The sequence below is a fragment of the Serinus canaria genome (assembly GCF_022539315.1).
Source record: "Serinus canaria isolate serCan28SL12 chromosome 7 unlocalized genomic scaffold, serCan2020 HiC_scaffold_29, whole genome shotgun sequence".
NCBI lineage: Eukaryota > Metazoa > Chordata > Aves > Passeriformes > Fringillidae > Serinus > Serinus canaria.
Window position 1 is genome coordinate 596291 of NW_026108147.1, and position 22604 is coordinate 618894.

A 22604-nucleotide genomic window follows, 5' to 3' on the forward strand; every position below is an offset into this window, starting at 1 on the left:
CAAAAACTCTAAAAGGTTGCTTAAAAAAAACTCCCCACACAGCCCTGAGCTTTGTCAGAGGACGGCAGCACCTGCATCCTCTTGTCATGTAAGGAGGCCTGGCTACACAATCATTTCAGAGGCCAGCCCACAGTCTGAGAGGAGCTCCCCATCTTCCCACACCAAGGGCTGCCAGTAGCTCCCACATGAACTGGTTGCCCCCACTCCCAGCTTTGTTTGCCCCCTGAGGTCAGTGCTGGTTCCCAGCAGGGCTGTGAAGGGTGAAAAGTTCTCATAAAGTGTAGGGTTTTGGGTGGTTCCCTTTCCTATGTGCAGTGGGAGGGCTGCAAGGCCCTGGGTATCCCAGGGAGACCAGTCCCAGTCCCACAGGGCAGGATGCTGTGGGTTTGGCCAGGTTGAGTGGGGCTGGCTGGGGTGTTTGGTTTGGAAACACCCCTCCCACAGGCACCACTCTTTACTTCCTCTTCCCCTTCAACTGCAAGACAGAAATAGGAAGGAAAGGTACGTCACAGAGCTCCTGATGCCCAGCTAGTTTTCCCAGCCGAAACTGAGAAGCTGAGACCTTCCTCATCCCAGCCCAAGTACAGAACAGAGACGAGGGCTGGAGGCCAGGCAAGTACAGCATCTCGATTTTTATGCTTCTGTTCTGCCTTTCTTGGGGGGAGGCAGGCAGGCAGCAAAGGGGGTTTGTAGTTCTGGTGTTTCAATGGCATATTTTTATTATTCCTGATCTAACCTTTGGCCACTTGAGTTCAGGGAGCTTCAGGGAGCTTGGCATGGCATCCCTGCCTCTGGTGCATCAGTCTGTGCAGCCTTTGCAATGCAGCTCGCCTGGTCTGTACCAGTTTTGCCTTTGGAGCCTGGAAATGCAGGTGGTTGTGGTGGGGAGGATGCCAGACCTCCAGAACTCCCTTTCCTCAGCAGCCCATGGGCTCGGAAAGCAGAGCAGAGAGGGTGCAGAGTGCTCTTCCCACGGCCTGACACGTGGCCCTGGGCAGGGTGGCACAGGCTGGGTGCTCACCTGCAGCACCAGAGTTTGGGGCTGCACCTTCCCATCACCCTCTCTCAGGTTCCCAAGGGGATCTCCACCACTGCCAGCTGCTGTTTGCAGTGGGACAGAGGGAAGTGGCGCAGCAGCGTGGCATGAGGGTGGCAGGGATGGCTGCCTGGAGGGCTCAGCACAGTGTCACCACCTGGAATGTCTGTGCTCAGAGCTTCCCAGGTGTCCCTGCACCCCTGTGAGCCTGGGGAATAGCTGGGACAGGGAGTGAGACCCTCACTCCTCTCCTCCATCCCTCTGTGTGCTGCACACATCAAATACTCTGCAGGCATGTGAGCCTGGGGAGAGCAGGTCCTTCCCAACACCTCAGTGGCTCTGGGATGCAGAAGGAATGCAGGGCACGTGCCAGGTGTCAGGGAAGGCAGCCTGCTCTCTGGTTTTGATGCTTTTCCAGTGCCACAGCTACAATTCCCCACCTCCTGGCAGGTGAGAAGCAAAGAGGGGAACACATCCAGTAACATCATATCCTGTGGCCAGCATGGGCGCTGCGGTGGGGCTGCTGCAAGTTGTGGGAAATCTCTAAATAGTTTGGTATTCTAGCTCTCACAGCTCTCACATCCTGCCTCACAGTGGTTTTGCACTTTCTTGCTGCTGCTGCTGCTGCTGCTGAGTGATTTCAGCAGGTTGGAGGGCGTGGTGGCCTCAGGGCAGGTCAGCCAGAGGCAGCCCCTTCCCACCCGAGCAGGACCCTGACCCTGGCAGACCCAGCAGCACAAATCCTTCCCTTCCTCCCGGGGCAGGGCACCCCAGGGAGCTTGGTGCTCAGAGCCAAGGGATGCCACGGACTAGGCAGGGATGTGGTGCACATGGGAGAGAGCTCACCCCATAGATGTGTCCTCTGCAGGCACTGGAGGCTGCTGGAGGGAAATATGTATAAAATATATTTGTATTTCCTATAACAGTACATGGGAATAGATATAGATAGATATAGATACAGATATGTGTATGTATATATATACTTTTTATTTAATTAGTTTTATTCTTTATCTATTACAAATAAGTTTTTATATATTTATTTTTATATTTTCCCTGCAATTTACATATATAAAAAATATAAAAAAAGACATATACACACACACACACACTGAGTGTGATATTCTGCATGGATAGGGAAAGACCTGTCTGTGACCACCTGGGTGGGATCTATCTACATCACACAACTGAGTGACAGCAAAATCAGCCCCAGACAAGTGACATCCACTGTCCCATCCTCACCATACCCCACTCTGCTCATTTCCCTTCTGTGCTTGGGGTCTGGAGCTGCCCAGGGGTGGGAAGGAGCAGCTCTGCTGGGGGGTCTACCTGGCATCTCTGTCACAGCATGATGGTGACCAGGGATGCTTGGCAGTGTGGAGGAAGCACCCATGGGCTCTGGCACTAGTGGAGCTTCCCTATTACAGGTGGATGGTGCAAACACCACCCAGGATACTGAGCATGAGTGCATATCCTTCTTTTTGGTGGGAAAACAGATGCTTAGCAAAGCCCTGATGGGAACTTGTGGCTAACAGACTTCAAGACTCATCTCTGCTGTTGAGCACTTGTTTTATTTATAGCAACAAGATCACTGCTGGCATCAACACTTCCCCTTCAGCCTTATTTATAACTCCCAGCTTGCTCCTCCATGCAGCACAGCAGCCAGCTCCATCCCAACAGAGCACCCCCAGCACATCCTGAGTGCCAGAGTGCCCCAGCTCTGCAGAACAGCAAGGACAGCACCCAGCATTTAACTCATGAACCTTCCCTGAGGCCCCCTTCACATCTTCTGCCTTGCAGACCCCTGGGGGGCATCCTGCCCTGAGGCAGATGCTCCACTGGGGGAATATCCTGGTGGCTTCTGCAGAAGGCTCTTGCTTGATCCCGAGCCACCCAAGGCTTGTGGTAGGAGATGAGAGCACAGGGCCAAGAAGGACCCTGGTCCTGAGGTGCAGCTTTCTCCCCCTGATGCCAGCCCTGGCCAGGAAGCAGAGCCTGGTGGCAATGTGTCCTGCCCTTAGCTGGCTTGCTCCATCTTGGCACCCCACTGCCCACCACGGGATGAAGGTGGTTGTGAAGTTCTGCAGCTCTTCTCACCAGGGCTATGTGCACCCCTCTGCTTGCCTGAATTTATGGGAAAGAAGGAGAAAAAAAGGAACTTCAGAGGCAGAGCACAGGCAGGAGATGAGGCCTGGGGTTGGTGGTGCCTGCGAGTCTGGGATGAGCTGAAGGGATCATCAAGAGGGTTGGAAGAAATGCTGCTGAGGCCTGTGTCAGAGCTCTGCACACTCAGAGTCAGGCTGAAACCTGCTCTGCCCTCCTCTGAAGGCTGTAAGGAGGCAGACAAAGGCAGAAGCCCCATTTGTTCTCTTTGAAAGCCCTGGGCTCGCCCGCCCACACACCACAGTGTAATTTCCTCCAGGGCAGAAGAGAAGAACTGTTGAACTTCCTGTTGTTGCTCTCTCCAAGTATGAGGATGGTCTTCACACTCTTGTGACAAGAGCAAGAAGCCACTGTGGGGATGAAAAAGGCATCCAAATGCAGCTCACAACATGAACCCTGCTTTACAATACTTGATAGCAGCTAGCACTGGGGGTGTGTTGAGAGTATTTCTGGAGTTTGGGAGCTGTTTTTAACCCAGTTTTAGGGTTGCTCTATTTTACGAGATGAGCCTGTCAGCAGAAAACTCCAACCTGCAGCAAGAATGAGGAGCTCACAGAGCTCTATCCCATCACCACTGCACACTTTGGCATGGCAGCAGGAATTAAATGCTTGGAAACCCTGGGCAGGTGGGAAAGCAGGAGCTCACTGAGTCCATAGGTTTGGTCCTCACAGCACGAGGGAACATCTGGTTTGTAGCACAGCTGGAGCCTAATTCGGCACATTTGGGGTGTCCCTCACTGAGTTCTACAGGAAACAAAGGCAGGACCCACTTTTCTCTCCTGCAAGCTCAAACTCTGCAGGCAGAATCTGGAGGTGACAGGAATGTGTTGGGCCAGCTAAGCACAGGGCATGCATGACTCACAGACAGGGACAGCTGTGACAATAAATTATGCCCTTAAAGTCTTACTGTGGGGGGCTGTGGTGGTGGAGAGAAACTTGTTCTTTGCCCAGAAGGGCTCTGGCCACCCCACCATAGGATGGTCTTGTGCAGGTGTGGCAGAGTGAGCTCCCAGGCCACGTCACCCTGAGGGTTTGGCTGGCTGACCTCAGCAGTGCCTCTTGTTGGCTGTGCAGCAATGTGGTGCTGGCTGTGGAGCTCTGCCAGGGGGACTGGATCCAGGGCAGGGTGGCCTTCCAGATGGCCCCAGCCATAATCAGTGATGGCCACCACCCTTAGAGTCCTGCCACATCTCAAAAGCTCTGGCACAGCTGGGCACCAAACCCCACTGTGCAGACAATACCCTCTGACCTACCTGGACCTTCTCTCTGCCCTTGGGGGGAGACCAGACATCCTTTCAAGGCTGACCAGTGTCATCCTCAGCTGGGGTGGTGTCCTGCAGAGCTGATGAGCTGAGACAGCACACCTTGATGCCTCAGAAGGGGATCTGAGCAGCCCTAACGCTCAACCTGCCTCAGGTCTTCTGACAGTTTCTCTTGTTTTGTCATTTCCACATCTCTCTGATCTGTTTGTTTGGTGAGTTGACAGGAAGGGGTGATGGCAGGAGCCAAGGAGTGGTTCTTGTCTTACTCAGAGCAGCTATCACAGCTATTTTGAAACTGATGACCTGGTTTTCAGACACTCTAAAGCGCAATGTCTCTTGTTCCTTTTACTTTTTTATTCCTTTTTCTTCTTTTAACAAATTCCTCTTTTCTGACTTCCCCATGTTCCATGTTGCAAGGCCATTACACGGTCAGGGTTTGCTCTGCTGGGGGAGGGTGTGACACATGGCAATGTTAATGAAATGTGATCTCAGCACAGGTTGCCCTGAGAAACTGTGGCTGCCCCATCCCTGGGACACATCCCAGGTGGTCACAAGAATGCTTTTTGTCCTGCAGAAAATGCCTCGTGACTGCAGCCTCCAGCTGCCAGCAGTGACCTGGGTGCTGCTGCTGGTGACAACAGGTGAGCCCCACCTGCCTTCCTCCCAGCACCTTTCATGGGCAGTGAAAGAGTGAGGGGGATCCAAAATGCTGCCCAACAGCAGCAGGAGCACAGCACTGAGAGCTGTGCCAAGGCCATGTCCTTCCTCTTCCTGGGATCTGGAGTTAACACCAGCCAGCCCAGCTGAAGGACAGCGAGGCAGCTGAGGGCTTTTCCAGAGCCCCCAGCATTGGTCTGAGAGGCAGGGCAGGCTCAGGCCAGCATGGGTGCCTGGTGTTGGTGTCTGAACACCTCCAGCTGCCCCCCACACCAACTCTGTCTTCTTGCCTTTCCAGCCTTTGCCATGGAGTGCCCCAAGATGAAGGTGGGGACGTGCAAGGACTGCATTCAGTCTGGTCCTGGCTGTGCCTGGTGCAAGAAGCTGGTAGGTCCATGTAGTCTGTCTAGTTGCCACCCCCCAGCAGTCAGCTAACAGGCATCAGGATAGTCACCCTGCCTGCCTGGCTCTGCCTGACTTCATGGTGGGAGTGTTTCATGTCCTGCATGGAGGATGGGACCAGGAGGGATCCAACAGCCATGACCTTTCTCCATCAATACCCATCCAAGGTTTTCTTTTCTCCATCAGTGCCCTGGAGACCTGGTGTGGGGGCCAGGTAATCTTGTGAGGTGCCTGTTCCCTCCCTGCTCCTCTGATTTCTGTTTTGCTGCTGGTGTTGTCACACGCAGAATTTCACCAAAGCCGGCGAGCCTGACTCCATCCGCTGTGACACCATTGAGCAGCTGAAGCAGAGGGGGTGCCCAGGCAGTGAGATTGAGTTTCCAGGCAATGAGATCAAAAAAACTCAGGACAAGCCCTTAAGCAGTGAGACACAGCTGACTCCACAGGAGGTGCACCTGAAGCTGAGGATAGGTATGCTCTGCCTGGCGTTCCCAACTCCCTTCTTCTTGTGGCCTGCCAGCAATGCCCTTCCACTCATCCCCAGACTCACCTGAGACACAGCAGCACATTGCAGCCTGCATTTCCAGCCCTTTTCTTCCAAGAGAGAGGAGGGGTGGCTGATGGCACAAGCTGGCCCAACACGGCAGCTGACCCCGCCGTCCCTGTCCCTCAGGCCAGCCTGCTGTGTTTGAGGTGAAGTTTCGCCGTGCCATGGGGTACCCCATTGATCTCTACTACCTCATGGACCTCTCCTACTCCATGCTGGATGACCTGGAGAACGTGAAGAAGCTGGGAGGGGAGCTGCTCAGGGCGCTGGAGAGCACCACGCCTTCTCGGCGCATTGGTGAGCCTGTCTTCAGCCTGGCACCTCTGTTTGCTGCAGGGCTGGAGGGGGGGATGAGGGGAGTGGACAGCAGGTGTCCTCTGCCAGGCTGAAAAGTGTGGCACAGGGGCCAGCAGATTGCCCTGCACCCCGTCCCTAAATCTGTAGTCTGGCTGCCCTAGGGTTTGGCTCCTTTGTGGACAAGACAGTGCTGCCATTCGTGAACACGCACCCCGAGAAGCTGCAGAACCCCTGCCCCAACAAGGACACCAAGTGCCAGCCTCCCTTCGCCTTCAAGCACATCCTGTCACTGACGGACAATGCCCAGCAGTTTGAGAGTGAAGTGGGCAAGCAGTTCATCTCAGGAAACCTGGATGCCCCCGAGGGCGGGCTGGATGCCATGATGCAGGCAGCAGTGTGTGGGGTGAGTCCTGCCAGCAGCTCTGCTCAGGCAGGAGGCTGCTGCCCACACACACCCTGGAGAAGGCTGCTTTTCCCCCTCTCCAGGTGGGCTCTGGAAGCCCATCCTAAGTTCTGATCTGGCAGCAGGGCAGGTCACTCTGGAGAGTACAAGAGAGCATCTCAGAGCCTCCTCACCCTGGTCTCCCTTAACCCACCTTCCTCCTGCCCCCTGCCCCATGCTGTGGCTGACACAAGAGTTTGGAAAGGGCCATGCCCACTGGCACTGTCCTGCCAGCTTTGCTCAGGGACAGGGGCCACTCTCTGTGCCACTTGCAGGACCAGATTGGCTGGCGCAACGTGACCCGCTTGCTGGTGTTTGCTACCGATGATGGATTCCACTTTGCTGGGGATGGCAAGCTTGCAGGCATCCTGACCCCCAACGATGGCAAGTGCCACTTGGAGGACAACATGTACAAAAGGAGCAATGAGTTTGTAAGTGCCTGGGTGCTGCTCAGCGAATCCAGCACCCCCACCTCCCTCCCCCAGGCAGAAAAGACAATGTTATGTAAAACAGCCTGTTGCAGAGACCAAAACATCACCTCAATATCCACAATTTGTGCTGCCACACCTAAAGTGTGTGGTGTGCTCCCCCACCCTCTTCTGCTGGTGGGGGAGGCTGTGCTGAGTGTGATATCCCTCTCCCCATCCAGGACTACCCATCTGTTGGCCAGCTGGTCCAGAAACTTGCCGAAAACAACATTCAGCCCATTTTTGCTGTCACCAGCAGGGTGGTGGATGTTTACAAGGTGAGGACATGGTCCAGGTGCCTCCATCCCCTTCCCAGGAGGACAGACACAGCTGTGTGTGTCTCCTGGTGCTGTCTGCTGCTCTGCAGTCACATGGTAGGAAGTGCTCACCTCTTTGCTCTCCACTGGCAGAAACTCAGTGAGATGATCCCAAAGTCGGCGGTGGGAGAGCTGAACGAGGACTCCAGCAACATCATTGAACTCATCCAAGTGGCTTACAATGTAAGTGCTGGAGTTCCCACCTCTCCAGGGACATCACCTGTATTTCCAGAACCGCCTCAGGAGCTGAGATCCTGACCTGTGGTGCTCTCTGGCTCTTCTCCCTGACCTGCAACCCCACACCCTCTTGTCTCGATCTACTTTTGGACTGATGGCACTTTCTCCACCATTTTCCCAAAGAACCTCTCCTCGCGGATCATCTTGGACCATTCCACCTTGCTGGACACTCTGGATGTCAAATATGACTCCAAATGCAAAAATGACAAGGACTCCGTGGATGAAGCAAGAGGCAAATGCGACAACGTCAAGATCAACGAAGAGGTATGCTCTGCTGCACCAGGAACACCCCACAGCTTGCACAGCTTCTGCTGCCCATCCTGTTTCATGACAGGAACCCTGGTTGCTCTTCCAGGCTTTTTGTTTACATTAATTTAATGCCAAGGTGTCCAAATTGCTATGGGATGCGGGAGATCCTCCGCTGTTCTGTGCATGTCCTCAGCCTCAGGCCAATACCACACTCTGACAGCTGGACATCTGGCCCTCCCCTGTCCTACTCTGCACTTTCCAGGTCACCTTCCAAGTGAAGGTCACAGCCAAGGCGTGCATTCCCAACTATTCCTTCACCATCCGGCCCCTCGGCTTCACAGACACCCTCACTGTCCACGTGGCCAGCAACTGCGACTGCCACTGCAACGACAAGCCTGACCCAGCTGCTTGCAATGGGCAAGGCACCATTGAATGTGGGACCTGCAGGTATGTGCTGTCCCCCCAAAACACGACCCCAAATGCTGCCAGAGCTGGGCAATTGCTGGGAGAGGGATGTTGGGCCGAGCCAGGGCTGGGCTCTGTAGCTTTGCACAAATATTTTTTTGTTCAGAGAGGAGGATTTGTGCATTCCCCTTGGAACTGTCCCCTGTGTTCACGGAGGCAGGGACACAATGAGCTGGTTCTTCTGTTGGTGGAGGTTATGCTGTTTTCTTAAAGGCCTCAATCCCTCCAACTATCCACCCATCCATCCCAGTATCAAACCATCCACCACTCTACCCACTGAGCAGACACTGATTTCTGTAGAAATCTCTCAAAATCCCATTTCTTGGCTCCAGATTACACAGGTTTTTAAGTATAATTATTGCTTCATGGCCTCTTAGTGACAAGGAGAGGAAAAGACTGGGTTGCCTCAGGAAATACTCACATCTCCTTGGCAAGGGCTTGGAAGTTATAAACACAACAATAATTTCTGGGCATTTATTTGGTGTTGTGAATACAACTGGTGGAAAAGCAGCATTTCTGAGGTTTGCTCCCTGTTCCAGCACGGAGTTAGCACCAAGGTGCTGTCACTGTTTTTTGGTGAGGCTGTCCCAGGTTTGCTTCACTTTTGCAGAGGTCTGGGCCCCGTGCCTGCCTCACGGCCACTGCCCCAAGCTTGCTCCTCTCCTCTGCAGCTGCAACTCGAGATACACAGGGAAGAACTGCGAGTGTGACACCAAGGGGAAGAGCAGCAAGGAGCTGGAGCGCAGCTGCCGGAGGGACAACAGCTCGGTGACCTGCTCGGGGCAGGGGGACTGCGTGTGCGGGCAGTGCGTGTGCCACACCAGCGACGTGCCTGGCAAGTACATCTACGGCACCTACTGCCAGTGTGACAACATCAACTGCGAGTTCTTCAACGGCTCCCTCTGCGGCGGCCCAGGTGACGCCCCCGGGACAGCTTAGGAGAATTAAATGCCCAGGGAGAAGTGGCCTTTTTGTGCCATCACCCCAGCGGGAGGGTTTGGGGCTGCAGGGTCCCACCACACCAGTCTGTAGGACCTCCTTGAGGGTGGTGTGGTGAGCGCAGGGTGGGTGATGCTCTCCAAGCGTGGGCAGAGGGAGGGTGGCCTGGCTGTCTGCAGGATCTGAGAGATCTTCCTGTGCAGCACGTGGGCAATGCGACTGCGGGGTGTGCAAGTGCCAGCCTGGCTACGAGGGCAGCGCCTGCCAGTGCCAGCAATCCACAGAGAGCTGCCTCAACGCCCGCAGACACGTGTGCAGCCTCCGTGGGACCTGCCACTGCAACCGCTGCCAGTGCACGGGAGGGTACCAGCCCCCCTTCTGCCTGGAGTGCCCAGGCTGCCCTTCTCCCTGCGGCAGATACATGTGAGTGATGGGCATGGAGAGGGCACGCGGATCCCCACTATCCCAGGGATATCCCAGGCTCGGGCAGAGCCCAAAATGCCCAAATCCAGGTGAGAGGGTTTCTGCCCTTGCAGATGTGAGCTGCAGCTGCTTGTTTTGCAGCTCCTGTGTGGAGTGCAAGTTCTTTGGCAGCGGCCCCTTTGAGAAGAACTGCTCCCAGGCCTGTGCCAACATCCACCTGCGCACAAACTCAACAGAGGTGAGCACAAACGATAGGAAATGCAGGGAAAAGGATTCCCAGAACTGCTGGATGTCCTTCCATATGGTCCAGGAGGATGGCGAGGAGATATATACCATCATCGTTGATCCTGAAAGAGGTATCCCATCCCTGCTCCTCCTGCCCTGCCACAGACAGGCTGCCAGCCCTGCCATGGCAGCCTCGCCAGGGGCTGCAGTGTGACTCCATCCATCTGTCTGTCTGTCTGTCCCACAGAGTGCCCACAGCCTCCCAACGTCCCCCTGATCGTGGGCGGCACCATCGCCGGCGTGTTCCTCATTGGCGTTCTGGTCCTGCTGGTCTGGCGGTTCCTGATGGAGCTGCTGGACCGCCGGGAATACCGCCGCTTTGAGAAGGAGAAGGCCAAAGCCAAGTGGAACGATGTGAGAGAGCCCACCCGTGCCACTGGGGCTTCTGGAGTGCTCAGATCCACTGGGGAGGGGACACCAGGAGGGGACATGGGTTCCAGGGGCAGCCATGTAGTCCTGAGCCCTCCCCACTGCTTGATTTTCAGCCCAGCTGGATTTTGCCATTTAGGGGCCTAAATATCCTATGGATAAATATCCTACAGCCTAAATATCCTTCTTCCAATGCTCTCTGTGCTGTTGGCAGTGGGATGGGTGGGATGGCTAATGCTCTGCTGGAAAGCACAACACAAGCCTCTCTCTTCTTTTCCCTCCAGGCTGACAATCCCCTCTTCAAGAGTGCCACCACCACTGTGGTCAACCCCAAGTTCAGTGAATGAGGCAGTGCCTGGCAGCACTGGGATGCACTGTTAAACAAGGAAATGCCAAGCTAAGGAAAGCTCAAACGAAGGAAATCAGTAACCAGGGCTCCCACCCCTTCTTCTTTATCCTCATGGTTTCATCCCTTCTTCCAAGAGGCCCCCATCATGTCAGGTGCTGCTGAGGGACTGCAGCCATGCCAGCCTCCTGGCCCGCTGATGGTTGTGTCAGTGGAGCTGGTGGAGGGGAACACCACAGGAATGTGCAGTGGCTCCTGCCCCATCTCCTGATGATAACTTGGCTTTCTGGCAGCAGCCTTGGACACTGAGCCTCAAAGCCAGCCAAGAGCACAGAGTGCTTCCAGCTTTGATTTTGGGCTGGGATTTCAAAACTGCCCTCTCTCTTCTGCTGCAGCAGGATCTGCCTCCAGGATCTGCTCCATGCCTTCCCCTGCTGCATTGCTCTCCACCACCCTGCCATGTTTTCCAGAGAACTCAATGCTGAGTGGGACAGAAGGGCCCAAGCAGCTGCTCTAGAGGCTGCAGTGATGTGGTGGGCCCTAAGGACTAGTGAGAACCTGCACCTTGTGATGCAGAGCAGCTGGAGAACATGCACTGGATCTTCTTCCCAAATCACCAACTGCTTCCTGGCATCACTCAGATCTTCCTCAGGCAAGGTTCTGCCTGGGCTTCTGCATGCTTGGCTTACCTCCATCATGCCTTGGAGTCCTCTGCACAGTAAGGAGCCACTGTTTGATCTGTGAAACTTGATCTGTGATCTATGAGCACCTGGAAAATGAAGGTTGGAGGTCAGCATAGCTTCTTCCACCCCCTGGGGCATGATCTTCTCCCAGCTTTGCAAGCCTGTCAGACATAGCAGGAGCCAGCTGTGCAAAACACCTGGCAGTACCCAGAGCATCTCCAGCACTTACCCCGACCACACAGCAGCCAGTTGTTCTTACATTGTGGGTTGTTCCTGTTCAATGGTGGCACAATTCCTTGAGTGCTTCAAGTTCGGGATTAATTTGCAAAGAGTTGTGTTGTGTTGCATCTTTGCTCTCTGAAGAAGTTTAATACGAATAAAGATTAATATATGAGGTAAATACACCTGTTCTGCTAAGAATTAGGTGCAAGGGCAGCAGCTAAAGCATTCACTGGAGAAACTGCAGCCACACCTGGTCATTGCTGCCACTGTTTTCCATAATCACAGTGCCTGGGAAAGACCCCAGCTAGAGAAGCAAACTGTTTTCTACACAACTTGCCATCTATGCCATCAGTGGTGCTCCCTTGCGAGCCAAACCTGACTCACTGAATAGTGCAGAGCAGTGTTTGTCCCTGCCCATCTGCTGGCAGCTGTACAGAGACCACCTCGAATGAGCTTGGCAGTGCCACATCAGATCAGGGGTCAGTTTGGGCCATTTTATTGTTCTTAAGCAGTGGCTGTGAGGGTCTAGGGCGAGGTAAGAAGGAAAGTGTGTCTGATAATCCTCCTAGTACTATCCCAGCTATTTTTGGCCTCAGGACCCTCAGAATGTTGTCTTGTTTTTGCCAAGAGCAGCAGCTTGCAGGCTGGGACACACCAGTCAGGTCACAGAATCACCAGATCATTAAGGTTGGGAAAAAACTCTGAGATGATTGACCATCTAACCACTAACCCAGCCCTGCCAGGTCCAACACTGAACCATCATCTCTAAGTGCCACATCTCCACACCACATCCCTTAGGGCCAGGCTGCCAAGGTTACACACCTGAGCCCCTGGAGAGGCTCTCTGGGCACTTTGCCTGACAGGCTCCTCTCAAATGGGAAAGGGAGAAAGGCCAAACTGCTTCCAAGGGGCTGCAGGAGCTGCCAAACCACATCCCAAGAGAAACAAAATCACCCAGCCGAGCCAACAGTCCGTGCCTTCGTTTTTATTACAGCAAGGAGCTCCCCATACATTTAATCCACTCGTGTGCCAAAGGGAAGATTCCCAATATTCCTCAGATGATGGGGCCAGCCCCACAAGTCTTCCAAGGAGAAGTTCAGGTTCCGTGCCAGACGCTTTATCAGCAGGTAGGTGCCAGCCAGTCCTGCTGCCCCCACTACAAACAGCCCTCGATTGATTACCTGCAAGGGCAAAGAGAAACCACAACATCCTCACAGGCTGGCCCCGACCCTGCAGCACCCAGCAAAGCCATCCCACCACCAAAGCTGGGCAGGGAGGATGGGCACCAGCCCTGACCAACCTTTGTCTGCCATTTCCAGCGCTGAAGGGCCTCGTGGTAGCGAATTCTGGTGAAGGTCACCTGGCAGGGCGTGCAGGAGAATGTCACCAGCCAAAGCCAGGCAAAAGGAGGAGCTGACACAAGTGGGGAGTGACACTTACCATGGTGTAGAGTGGGACGATGGTGGAAGGCATGAGGGCGTGCAGGAGGTTGTCCACGTGCTTCCGAAAAATGAACCACGTTGAGTTGACGTGCTCGCGCATCTGCAACGGAGCAGAGGTCAGCCCTGTGCCACAGCTTTGGGCAGAGCTCCCCTGTGCTCTGCCAGCTCTCCATGTCCTGGAGGGCATGCAGGGAGCCTCCTCAGCCCCGGTGGCATTCCCAAGGGGCTCTGAGGCTAAAGCCTGCCAGGGTGAGAGCCCAGCCAGAGCCGGTGCCTGCTGAGAGCTCTGCCTGTGTGCCCCCTGACCACAGGTCTGTGGGGGCTCACCTACCTCCACGTAATTGTACATGGCCAAATCTGAAATTGCATGGTCATCTGGCACCCTCAGTCTGGAGAACTCAGGGAGGCAGGCAGCTGGGAGAGGAAAGAAGCAGTTCAGAGGCAGGGGTACCCAGCTGCCCTCAGGTGCACAGGGATGTTCCTCTGCTCCCTCACCTCCCCAGTCACCTCACTTACCAAGGTCATTGTGGAACTGCTCCATTAACTCATCAAAGACCAGACAGTCTTCAAAGCCCTGGGAGGAGCAGCAGGGGGTTAACAGGCATGAAGGACCCACACATCCAGGAGAAGTGCTCTCATGGGTGCTTAGCTAGTGGAGCTGCTGGGTCCCACTGACCACAGCCTCAGAGCAGCAGTCTTACTCCAGGCCCCTCTGACAGGGCTCTTGGGAGAAATAAAAGGGATTGCCCTCCCCAGCTGCCTGCACCCCCTCCCATATTGTCCCCTGCTCCATGGGAAGGTGGCATCACCACCCTGTGCCCTGTTCTTCCCAGGAGGACATCCTGCCAGGAGCTCAAGCCCTGCCAGTGCAGAGGGCATGAGGCTGTGGGACTGGGACAGGCCAGCCCATGGACTCTGCAGAGTTAAAGACTAAAACCAGGCATTTGTGGGTGAAAGGAGTGGGATCCCCACCAACAGGGACAGGCCAGGCAGGAACTTACTGCATTCATGCCCTGTCCATAGAAGGGCACCACAGCATGAGCAGCATCTCCCATCAGCAGGCAGCGGGAGGAGAGGTTGTAGGAGGAGCACTTCACAGAGATCATGGCCTGGGCTGGCAGCAAAAAGTAATCGTGCTTCAGCTCTTGCCTTCAGGTAAAACAACAGATTTTGGTGTGTGGGACCACAAGAGAGAAGAGCCAAGCTGAGGAAGCCAGGCCACAGACACTGTCAGCTCTGGTGTGCAATCCCCAAGCCTGTGCACTAGGGAAAATGTGGGAGTCAGCTTCCCCCCTGTGGAACAGATATTTTGTCTGCAGGTTTTAAGTTCTGCACACAGCTTAATTAATATGAAATCAATAACTTGATCACTGACATCCTGTGAGCAGTGGCAGATGTTGGTCAGTGTGGGGAGGACAGCCCAGAGAAGAGTTGAGTTCCTCAGTTAATATGAAGTCCTGGGATAATTCATTTTAAGAGGAAAGGAAACTGCCTAACACAGCTGAGACTGCTGATACCATCCAAGACAAAGCCCATCCCATAACAGACACCTGTGCTGAGGGGTGAAAAGGGGAGATGGGAGCACTTACTCTCCGATGAGGGGAATGGCATCTGGGAAGTAGGTCTGGAAAAACCCCAGCACTTGCTGGCCCGTGGTGAGCCTCTCAAACTCCTCAAAGGGCATGAAGAGCGTGCAGGTGAAGGACTTGTCCTGCCAGCCAGGAGAGAGGGTCAGTAAGAAGCCCAGAGAGAACACGTGGCCTTGGAGCAGCAGCTCAGTGCCCAGCCTGCCACCTGGCAAGCACAGTGACCCAGTGGCACAGCAAGGGACAAATCTCTGGCCAGCCCTTTCTCACGGTGGGCAGGCACAGGGTGGGCAGAAGCAGGGTGTGACTGGGCCTGGCACACTGTCCTGATGCCCCTGGAGTGCGGTTTACAGCATCCAGCTGCAGAGTGCTGCTGTGTGGGGGTCTGCCTGGGCTCAGGGGTGTGGGCACAGAGAGGTGCCACAGGTACCTACGGCTGGGTGTCCCTCCTGTGCCACTGCCTGCCCCGGGGGCCAAGAAGGCCAGTGGCACCTGGCTTGTGTGGAACTGTGGCCAGCAGGAGCAGGGAAGCCATCCTTGCTCTGTGCTCAGCACTGGGGTGGCCACACCTCGAGGGCTGGGTCCAGTTTGGGCCCTCCAGTTTGGGAAGGACTTGGAGGTGCTGGAGCACATCCAGAGAAGGACCACAGAAGGATCTGGAGCACAAGTGCAGTGAGGACCAGCTGAGGGAGAGGGGGATATCTAGCCTGGAGAAAAGGAGGCTCAGTGGAGACCTCATCACTCTCTACCACACTCTGCCAGGGGGGTGTAGCCAGGTGGGGCTCAGGCTCTGCTCCCAGGGAACAAGGGACAAGATGAGAGGGGACAGTCTTAAACTGCACAAAGGGAGGTTTAGACTGGGCCTTAGGAAGGGTTTCTTCACAGAGAGGGTGATCAGGCATTGGAATGGGCTGCCCAGGGAGCTGGTGGGGTGACTGCCCCTGCAGGAGTTGGATGGGGCACTCAGTGCCATGGTCTGGTTGACGAGGTGGTGCTGGGTCATGGTTGGGCTCTGTGATCTCAGAGGTCTTTTCCAACCCCATGGGTTCTGTGTTTTGGTTATCCTGTGACTCCTGACCCTCCCAGCCCCTGGCAGCCCAGCTGTTCATCCCACCAGCCCCGTGCTGTGCCCCAGCAGAGCACGGCCAGGGTTAGCACCATGTTGGGCAGTGCAATCATCATGAAGGTGTTCCTCGGCCAGATGTGGAGGTAGTTTGGCTCCATGGCAAACTGAAAGAGAAAGAAAACTGCCTTGTATCTTTGGCCTGCTCAGCTTCCCCAGCCCAGGCTCTGGCTCCCCTCCACAGCAGCACAACACTTCCCATGGGAAGACACAAATTCAGCCCCTTCCTGGTCCCTGATGCTTCAGGGAGACACAGAGCAAGGGGAAGAGGAAAGGGAAAGAAATACAGGCAGAAATCTGATGCTTTGCAATTGCTGATGTCCTCACAGACATGTTCCCATACCTCCAGGACCTCTCAGGGCCAGAGTTAATCCCACCACTGAAGGACAGGCTCTCTAGGATTTTTGCATGCAGGCACCAACACTGGCCGCACTTTTGGAAGGGGAAGAAATCCATGCCTTGTCTTAGGCAAGGTTTAATCCCCTGCCTGAAGCCCAGGTGGGAAATTAATTCTTGCAAAGCTGTGTCAGCAGAGCCCCAGTGAGAAGGGGGTGGGATATCCAGCCTGTGAAGGTTGTGGCAGCCCCTGGGACAGGCACACTCACATCTCCATCCTTGGGAGGGATGGTCAGCTCCATGTAGCCGTGAGGAATGTACTCGTGGCTGTAGTTGAAGCGTGTTTGCCTCATGAACTGTTTCCTGACTGTTGAGAAGGCTCCATCACAGCCCACGATGAGGTCGTAGGTCACCTCCAAGGTCTGCTGGTCAGATCTGGAAGCAGGACAGAACCTTGGACCCACCTGCTCTTTAAGGCCCCTTCCCACCCCAACCATTCCAGGATGCTGTGGTTAATCCTCCCGTAACTCCAGGCCAGCTCAGCACCACTGTGCCCAGAGGATCTGCCTTTTGCAAAATGGGTTAGTTAAATTAATCAATTAAAATGTATTCATAATCTTCTAGGCTGGGGGAAGGTGGGCTCCCACTGCCTGGGAAGCACAGCATTAGCAGGGATAATTATCCTGCAGTTTATCTGCCAGGTCAGCAGTGCAAGAGGCACTTTTGGGATGACACTGCTGGTCTGCAGAGCCTGGGTGGGGGGCACCCAGAACTTCTGTGAGGGACTGTGAAACCAGGTCATGGGACCTCAGAATGGCTTGGGTCCGAAGGGACCTTAAAGCTCAGCCTGTTCCACCCCCTGCCATGGGCAGAGACAACACCAGGGTGCTCAGAGCTTCATCCAGCCTGGAACACTCCCAGGATGGGGCACCAGCAGTTATCCACCCTCCCTGGTGAGCTGTCTGCCCCTGAACCCAGAGCCATGGACTCTGGTACCTTTATCCCCTGGAAAATGCCAGGAGCTGTGTGCCTGCTGCCAGCCTGGGGCTTTGGGAGCCCCCTAAACTCCCCTCAGTCTCCCCATGAATGCTGCCCTGATGCCCCCCCTTTCCAAAGCTGGCACCAGGTTTTGTCTGCACAGCACTTTCAAAACTGAGATTGCTCAATTGTTTGAGGTTTTATGAATGATTAAGCAGAAACTAACTGACCACAGGGCTCGATCCCACTGGGATTACCTTTTTATGGATAATGTCCCCAGCTCTGCATTGCACCCCAGGAGCTTGTGTCCAAAGAACAGTTTGGTGTTGGGGTACTTCTCAGCAGCTGTGAAAAGAAAAGACAGCTCAGTGTAGAGGGGTTTCCTGTGATTGCAAAAAATATTTCCTAGAGATCCCTAAATTATAGGGGAGTTTTGCCATTACAGAAAAAAATTTGCTGTGTTTCATGAGGGGCAGCAGCAGGGCACACTGGGACTGGTCAAATGTGGTATAAATGACTTGGAAAATGCAAGGAATCCTGCAAGGATTTTTTTCTTCCACACAACGAGGTGAGTCATTGACTGCTGTCCACCACTGAAGTTCAGGATGGGGTGAGGTGCCTGCAGTCAGTGGGGAATTTGCCTAAATTTGGTCTAGTCTGGCCACAGAGCTTCAGTTTCCATTGCTCTCTGTTCAATCAGGGGTGTTGGAAAATGCCCCAAACCATGACAAGGCTGAGGAGGTCTCTCCTGGCTAGCTGGGAACCAGCACAGGCTTTCCTCTGCTCGTTCAGGTTTGCACTTTGTGAGAGCTGGGTAAGGGATCTTGGGGCTCAAAGCCTTCTAGTCAAACCATAAATCCCCAGCAAAAAGCGTGTTGGGAGAATTTGCAAAGAGAAGTGACAACCTACCTGTCAGCAGCTCTTTGTTGAGGTTTGCTCTGTCCACAGAGAGGATGAACTGCAAGGCAAACCAGCAGAAAGCTTTGCTGAAGGGCACTCTGCATGGAAACCATGCCCTTTCCCATTCTCTCCAGCCTCTCCCACATCCACCAGCCCCACTCTGTCCAGGACACAGAGCACAAATGCTAACAAAGACCTCCTGTGCTCTGCAGAGCAGCTCCAGTACCTGGTCCTTCTTCCCATAAGGGATGGAGTATTTTTTCCCTGAAGGTGTGTGAATCCTCCTTGCCCTCATGGGAATGCCCTTGGCCACAATCTGGAACAGAAGGGAACACACTTCTGGCCCAAACTGTGGGGTTTTAGTGAGAGTTACCAAGCACCATCCCCTCCTCCAAGCACTGCACTCCAGGGAGAAGGGGGGGAGTGGAGAATGGGGGGAGTGGAGAATGGGGGGAGTGGAGAATGGGGGGAGGGGAGAATGGGGGGGAGTGGAGAATGGGGGGAGTGGAGAATGGGGGGCTCTTTCCTCACACATTTCCAAATCACCAGGGAAAACTTGAGCAGGGCTGTCATGTCCATTTACTACACTTTCCTGAGATCACTTACAAGCTCATGCTCATAAAAATCAGAGGGAAATTGTTCTTGGATAGAGGGGACGTGAAAGATCCCAGAGTGCTGGACAGGGCAGGGGATGAAAGCCAAATTACTCCATGGGACTGGATGTGTGTTGTCAAAGCTGGGCTCCTCTGCAGGGACCCAGGGAGGAGGAGATGCCAGCAGTGCCAGCAGCTGGATGTCAGATGGCAGCCAGGACCCTGCAGAGGAATGCTGAGCTCCCAGCCAAGCGTGCTGGGCAGAAAGGAGGGTGGGTGGATGTCAGGGGTCAGCCCAAAGATCAAGGTTTTCTGGGAGAACACAAATCTGGGCAGGTCAGTGGGGAAAACAGCTGCCTTTATTGCATCCTGCTGGATTGCACCAGCTCTTCTGGGAGTCCACCTGCTCCTGCCCTGCTTGCCCCTGCTCCAGGAGGGAGGGAAACACTGGAAGGAGCTTGGGAAGCACACAGTGCCAGCTGCCAGGGCTGGGGAGGGTCTGCTGGCAGACTGCTGTGAAGCAGGGCAGAGCCAGAGTGCAGGGGAAGAGGGACAGGGAAGGACAGGGCACAGGGACAGAGGGGATGTGCCAGAGTACCTGCTCCTCCATGCCCACGGCTCGCAGGGCTTGGCGGCCCCGGTGGGACAGGGCCAGGTTGATGCTCCTGCCCCGGGCAAAGCTGGACACCCGGATATCTGCAGGGAGAGCAGGGGGTCAGGGGGGCACTGAGACCCCCTGGGATATCTGCAGGGAGAGCAGGGGGTCAGGGGGGCACTGAGACCCCCTGGGATATCTGCAGGGAGAGCAGGGGGTCACGGGGGCACTGACACCCCCTGATGGGGAGGGAACATCTCCCAAACCCCCTGGGATATCTGCAGGGAGAGCAGGGGGTCAGGGGGGCACTGAGACCCCCTGGGATAACTGCAGGGAGAGCAGGGGGTCAGGGGGGCACTGACATCTCCTGGGATATCTGCAGGGAGAGCAGGGGGTCAGGGGGGCACTGAGACCCCCTGGGATAACTGCAGGGAGAGCAGGGGGTCATGGGGGCACTGAGACCCCCTGATGGGGAGGGGAACATCTCCCAAACCCCTGCACCAGCAGCAGGTGGGGTAGGGGGAGCCCAGCCTGGACCCTCTGTGCCACCTGGAAGGAGCAGCAGCTCCATCCCAGCAAAGGGAATGCTGGATTCTGACAGCACCCCGTGTGCCAGAGGGTGCTGCTGACACCAAGGGCCATCAGCATGCAGAGACATTTCCCCTCTGAGTGGAGAAGGCTGAGCAGTGAATGCCTGCCAGGTTCTGCTGGCCCACAGACTGGTGGTTTTTGGGGCACTGGCAGGTCACCTCCTCCGTGGCTTAGCAGATGGAAGTGTCTGGGCAGTGGCTGGCTCCTCCACAATTTGGACTTGCTGGGCTCTCTGGCCAGGGCACGGGGCAGAGCATCCTCATCCCTGCATGTGTGTCAGTGTTAGCAGTGGGCCAAACACTGCAGCAGGCCAGTGGGACCCATCCAGCTCAGAAGGCAGGTAGGAGCAATCAGAGGCTTCTTGAAGCTGTGAAAGTCTGGCAGCCTTAAGCTGTGCAGCAGAACTGCCTGGTCTGGTGTCCACCAGGGCAGGAGGAGCCGCCACAGAGTGTCAGGCATGGCTCCTCCCTCCCTTCACTGCACACTCCAGTTATTTCCCTGGTACCATCCCCACCTGCCTCTGGGCTTGCCACCTCTGCCCAGGTCTTTTTTATCTGCCAGCTGACAGACACTGAAGATGAACAATTTCTCTGCCTTTGAGCCAGTGGCTTGGCTCTAAATCCTAATTTCTCTTTTGGGGTGCCTCGTGGACCTGGAAGCTCCATCTCTTCTCCTGCCCCAGCACTGTGCTGTAATGCTTTCTGCAGAGACCAGACTTCAAAGGGGAGGATCTGAATCAGTGTTTAAGCCAAGAATACAAAAAGGGCATCATTTCAGCAGCTAAAGAGGGGGTTCCCTCCACACAGTGCTCCTCCCCACCACAGGAGGAGGAGAAAAGAACATCCCCAAGCTGCCACTCTCAGCTTTCATTATTTTCTGACAGTTTGAGTGAGCTCACACAGTGATGACCAGGCTGACCTTACCTTCTCTGGCTTCATAAACGTCGACGTGGAAACCTCGTCTAGCAAAGAAACAGGCATTTAATGCACCCACCTGCAAGACAAGGACCAGGGCTGCTGGGGGGAGCATCTCAGAGGTCACTGCTGGTGCAGCCAAGGAAAGAAGTGATCAGGGGATGCAGCTCAGCACAGACAGGGAGGTCCTTTGACCAAGAACCTCAGAAGATTTGTCCCTGAAGAGCAGTCCTCTGCCAGCCCTGTGTGTTTGCAGAGTCTCCAAGACAAAAGCCACCCATCAAAGCTCTTTTTATAAAGTCAGAGCAAGCTCAGGGTTGCTGACACACAGCAGCTGAATGCAGCAGGGCTCACCTCTTCAGCCAGAGACAGCAGGAGCTGGTGCAGGCCAGCCCCAGCTCCCCTCTGGACTGTGTTTGCCTTCCTCACCAGTATTCAGGGCACAGCAGCATTCCCTTGGGAACACAGTGAGGGAGAACACTACAAGTGTGCCCTGTCTGTAATTTAACTAATTTTTTAAAATTCAATTCCCATTATGAATTGTTGTCAGAACCACAGCCTCCTCTGTCAAGAAGTCAATGTCCAAAAAGTCAAGAGAGAGATGTGGGTGCTGCAGTGCCCAAGCTCTCATAGAGTCACAGACTCACAGAAGGGTTTGGGTGGGAAAGGATGCTAAAAACCATCTTGTCACAACCCCTGCCATGGGCAGGGACACCTTCCACCAGAGCAGGTCACTCAGAGCCCCATCCAGCCTGGCCTCTAGTGTCACACCTCTCTGCAGCCAGCAGTGGATGAAAACCACCCCCAAACCAGAGTGGGCAGAGGAAGGTGTTCCCTCTCAGCCTGACATTTACTGGCTTCAGCTCCTGCACAGCATTTCACCCTAGAGCTTTGGTTACAGCCAAAATCACCCCAGGGACAGGGGAACCTGGCAGCCCAAACCAGGACTGGTGTGAGTGTGCCTGGGCACCCCTGCTCACCCAGCCCCAAACCCCTCACCCAGCCCCAAACCCCTCACCCAAGGGACAGGGGAACCTGGCAGCCCAAACCAGGACTGGTGTTTGGTGTGCCTGGGCACCCCTGCTCACCCACCCCCAAACCCCTCACCCAAGGGAAGAGCAGGAGCCTCCCACAGCAGGAACTCCATCAACACCCCACCATCTGACAGAGGAATGACTTTAGGAAAAGCCTTCACCCCCAGATCCAAGCAGAGCTTTCTCAGCCCCAGCTCCCCAGCAATCCATCATGCAGCAGCTCCAAGGCATTTCCTACCAGACCACCACCAACCACAGCCACTCTTTTCCCTCGTGGGTCACGGGGGTCCATGCTGGCTCAGCCCCTGGCTCTCAGCTCTGCCTCTGGTCCCTCTGCCTCTCCCCAGCCCCTCTGGCAAGGGCAGAGGGGAGGGGATGTGGGTGGCTGAGTCATGCCTGGCTTCTTCTCCCCCCATTCCCATTAAAGTTTAACTCCCAGCCCAGAGGGTGTCAGGGAGCCAGCCTGGCTGAGCCTGAGCGGCTGAGATGGCAGCGTGGTGTCACTCACTCAGGCTCCTCTGGAAATCTGAGAGCAGCCCTGCAGCCTGCAAGGAATGCACAGAGCAGGAGGAGAATTGCATGGGCCAGGCTTTTGCTGGTGCCTCACTGGCATGCAGCTGCAGAGGCACAAGGTGGAGTGAGTTCTGGAACTCTCCTGGGCTGGGATGGGAGCCACACTTCCTGCCCAGGAGCCTCATCCCACCCTG

The 22604-nt window shown here is 55.1% G+C and overlaps 2 protein-coding genes across 7 annotated transcripts; one reads left to right on the forward strand and one right to left on the reverse strand.

Annotated features, from left to right (window-relative positions):
- The first annotated feature begins 452 nt into the window (after positions 1-452).
- Positions 453-11985, forward strand: ITGB2 (integrin subunit beta 2). Its single transcript, XM_018911790.3, has 16 exons — positions 453-612; positions 5033-5099; positions 5414-5502; positions 5805-5988; positions 6191-6361; positions 6523-6764; positions 7079-7234; positions 7453-7548; positions 7681-7770; positions 7948-8088; positions 8336-8520; positions 9210-9454; positions 9681-9900; positions 10042-10256; positions 10373-10539; positions 10839-11985. The coding sequence occupies exons 2-16, from the start codon at positions 5036-5038 to the stop codon at positions 10899-10901; spliced, it is 2328 nt and encodes a 775-aa protein (XP_018767335.1). The 5' UTR covers positions 453-612; positions 5033-5035; the 3' UTR covers positions 10902-11985.
- Positions 11846-22273, reverse strand: KMO (kynurenine 3-monooxygenase). Of its 6 annotated transcripts, XM_018911795.3 has the most exons (16): positions 22136-22272; positions 20873-20942; positions 19362-19459; positions 18397-18486; positions 18180-18228; positions 17528-17615; positions 16562-16727; positions 15992-16063; positions 14837-14958; positions 14249-14396; positions 13764-13821; positions 13579-13661; positions 13246-13347; positions 13106-13165; positions 12817-12986; positions 11846-11940 (listed from the first exon to the last, which is right to left on the reverse strand). In XM_018911795.3, the coding sequence occupies exons 1-15, from the start codon at positions 22187-22189 to the stop codon at positions 12819-12821; spliced, it is 1428 nt and encodes a 475-aa protein (XP_018767340.1). In that variant the 5' UTR covers positions 22190-22272; the 3' UTR covers positions 11846-11940; positions 12817-12818. The 6 variants fall into 6 exon arrangements, with proteins under 6 accessions (XP_018767340.1, XP_018767341.1, XP_009086605.1 ...); XM_018911796.3 differs by lacking the exon at positions 11846-11940 and having other exon boundaries at positions 12776-12986; positions 22151-22273; XM_009088357.4 differs by lacking the exon at positions 11846-11940 and having other exon boundaries at positions 12776-12986.
- Positions 22274-22604: the final 331 nt, after the last annotated feature.

Coding starts and splice junctions, on each gene's coding strand:
- ITGB2 (XM_018911790.3), top strand. CDS start 5,036: ATGCCTCGTGACTGCAGCCTCCAGCTGCCAGCAGTGACCTGGGTGCTG. Junction 5,503..5,804: donor GTGCCTGGTGCAAGAAGCTG/GTAGGTCCATGT, acceptor TGTCACACGCAG/AATTTCACCAAAGCCGGCGA. Junction 6,765..7,078: donor TGCAGGCAGCAGTGTGTGGG/GTGAGTCCTGCC, acceptor TGCCACTTGCAG/GACCAGATTGGCTGGCGCAA.
- KMO (XM_018911795.3), bottom strand. CDS start 22,189: ATGGACCCCCGTGACCCACGAGGGAAAAGAGTGGCTGTGGTTGGTGGT. Junction 20,943..22,135: donor CTGTGGTTGGTGGTGGTCTG/GTAGGAAATGCC, acceptor CTTGTCTTGCAG/GTGGGTGCATTAAATGCCTG. Junction 18,229..18,396: donor CTTATGGGAAGAAGGACCAG/GTACTGGAGCTG, acceptor TTTGCCTTGCAG/TTCATCCTCTCTGTGGACAG.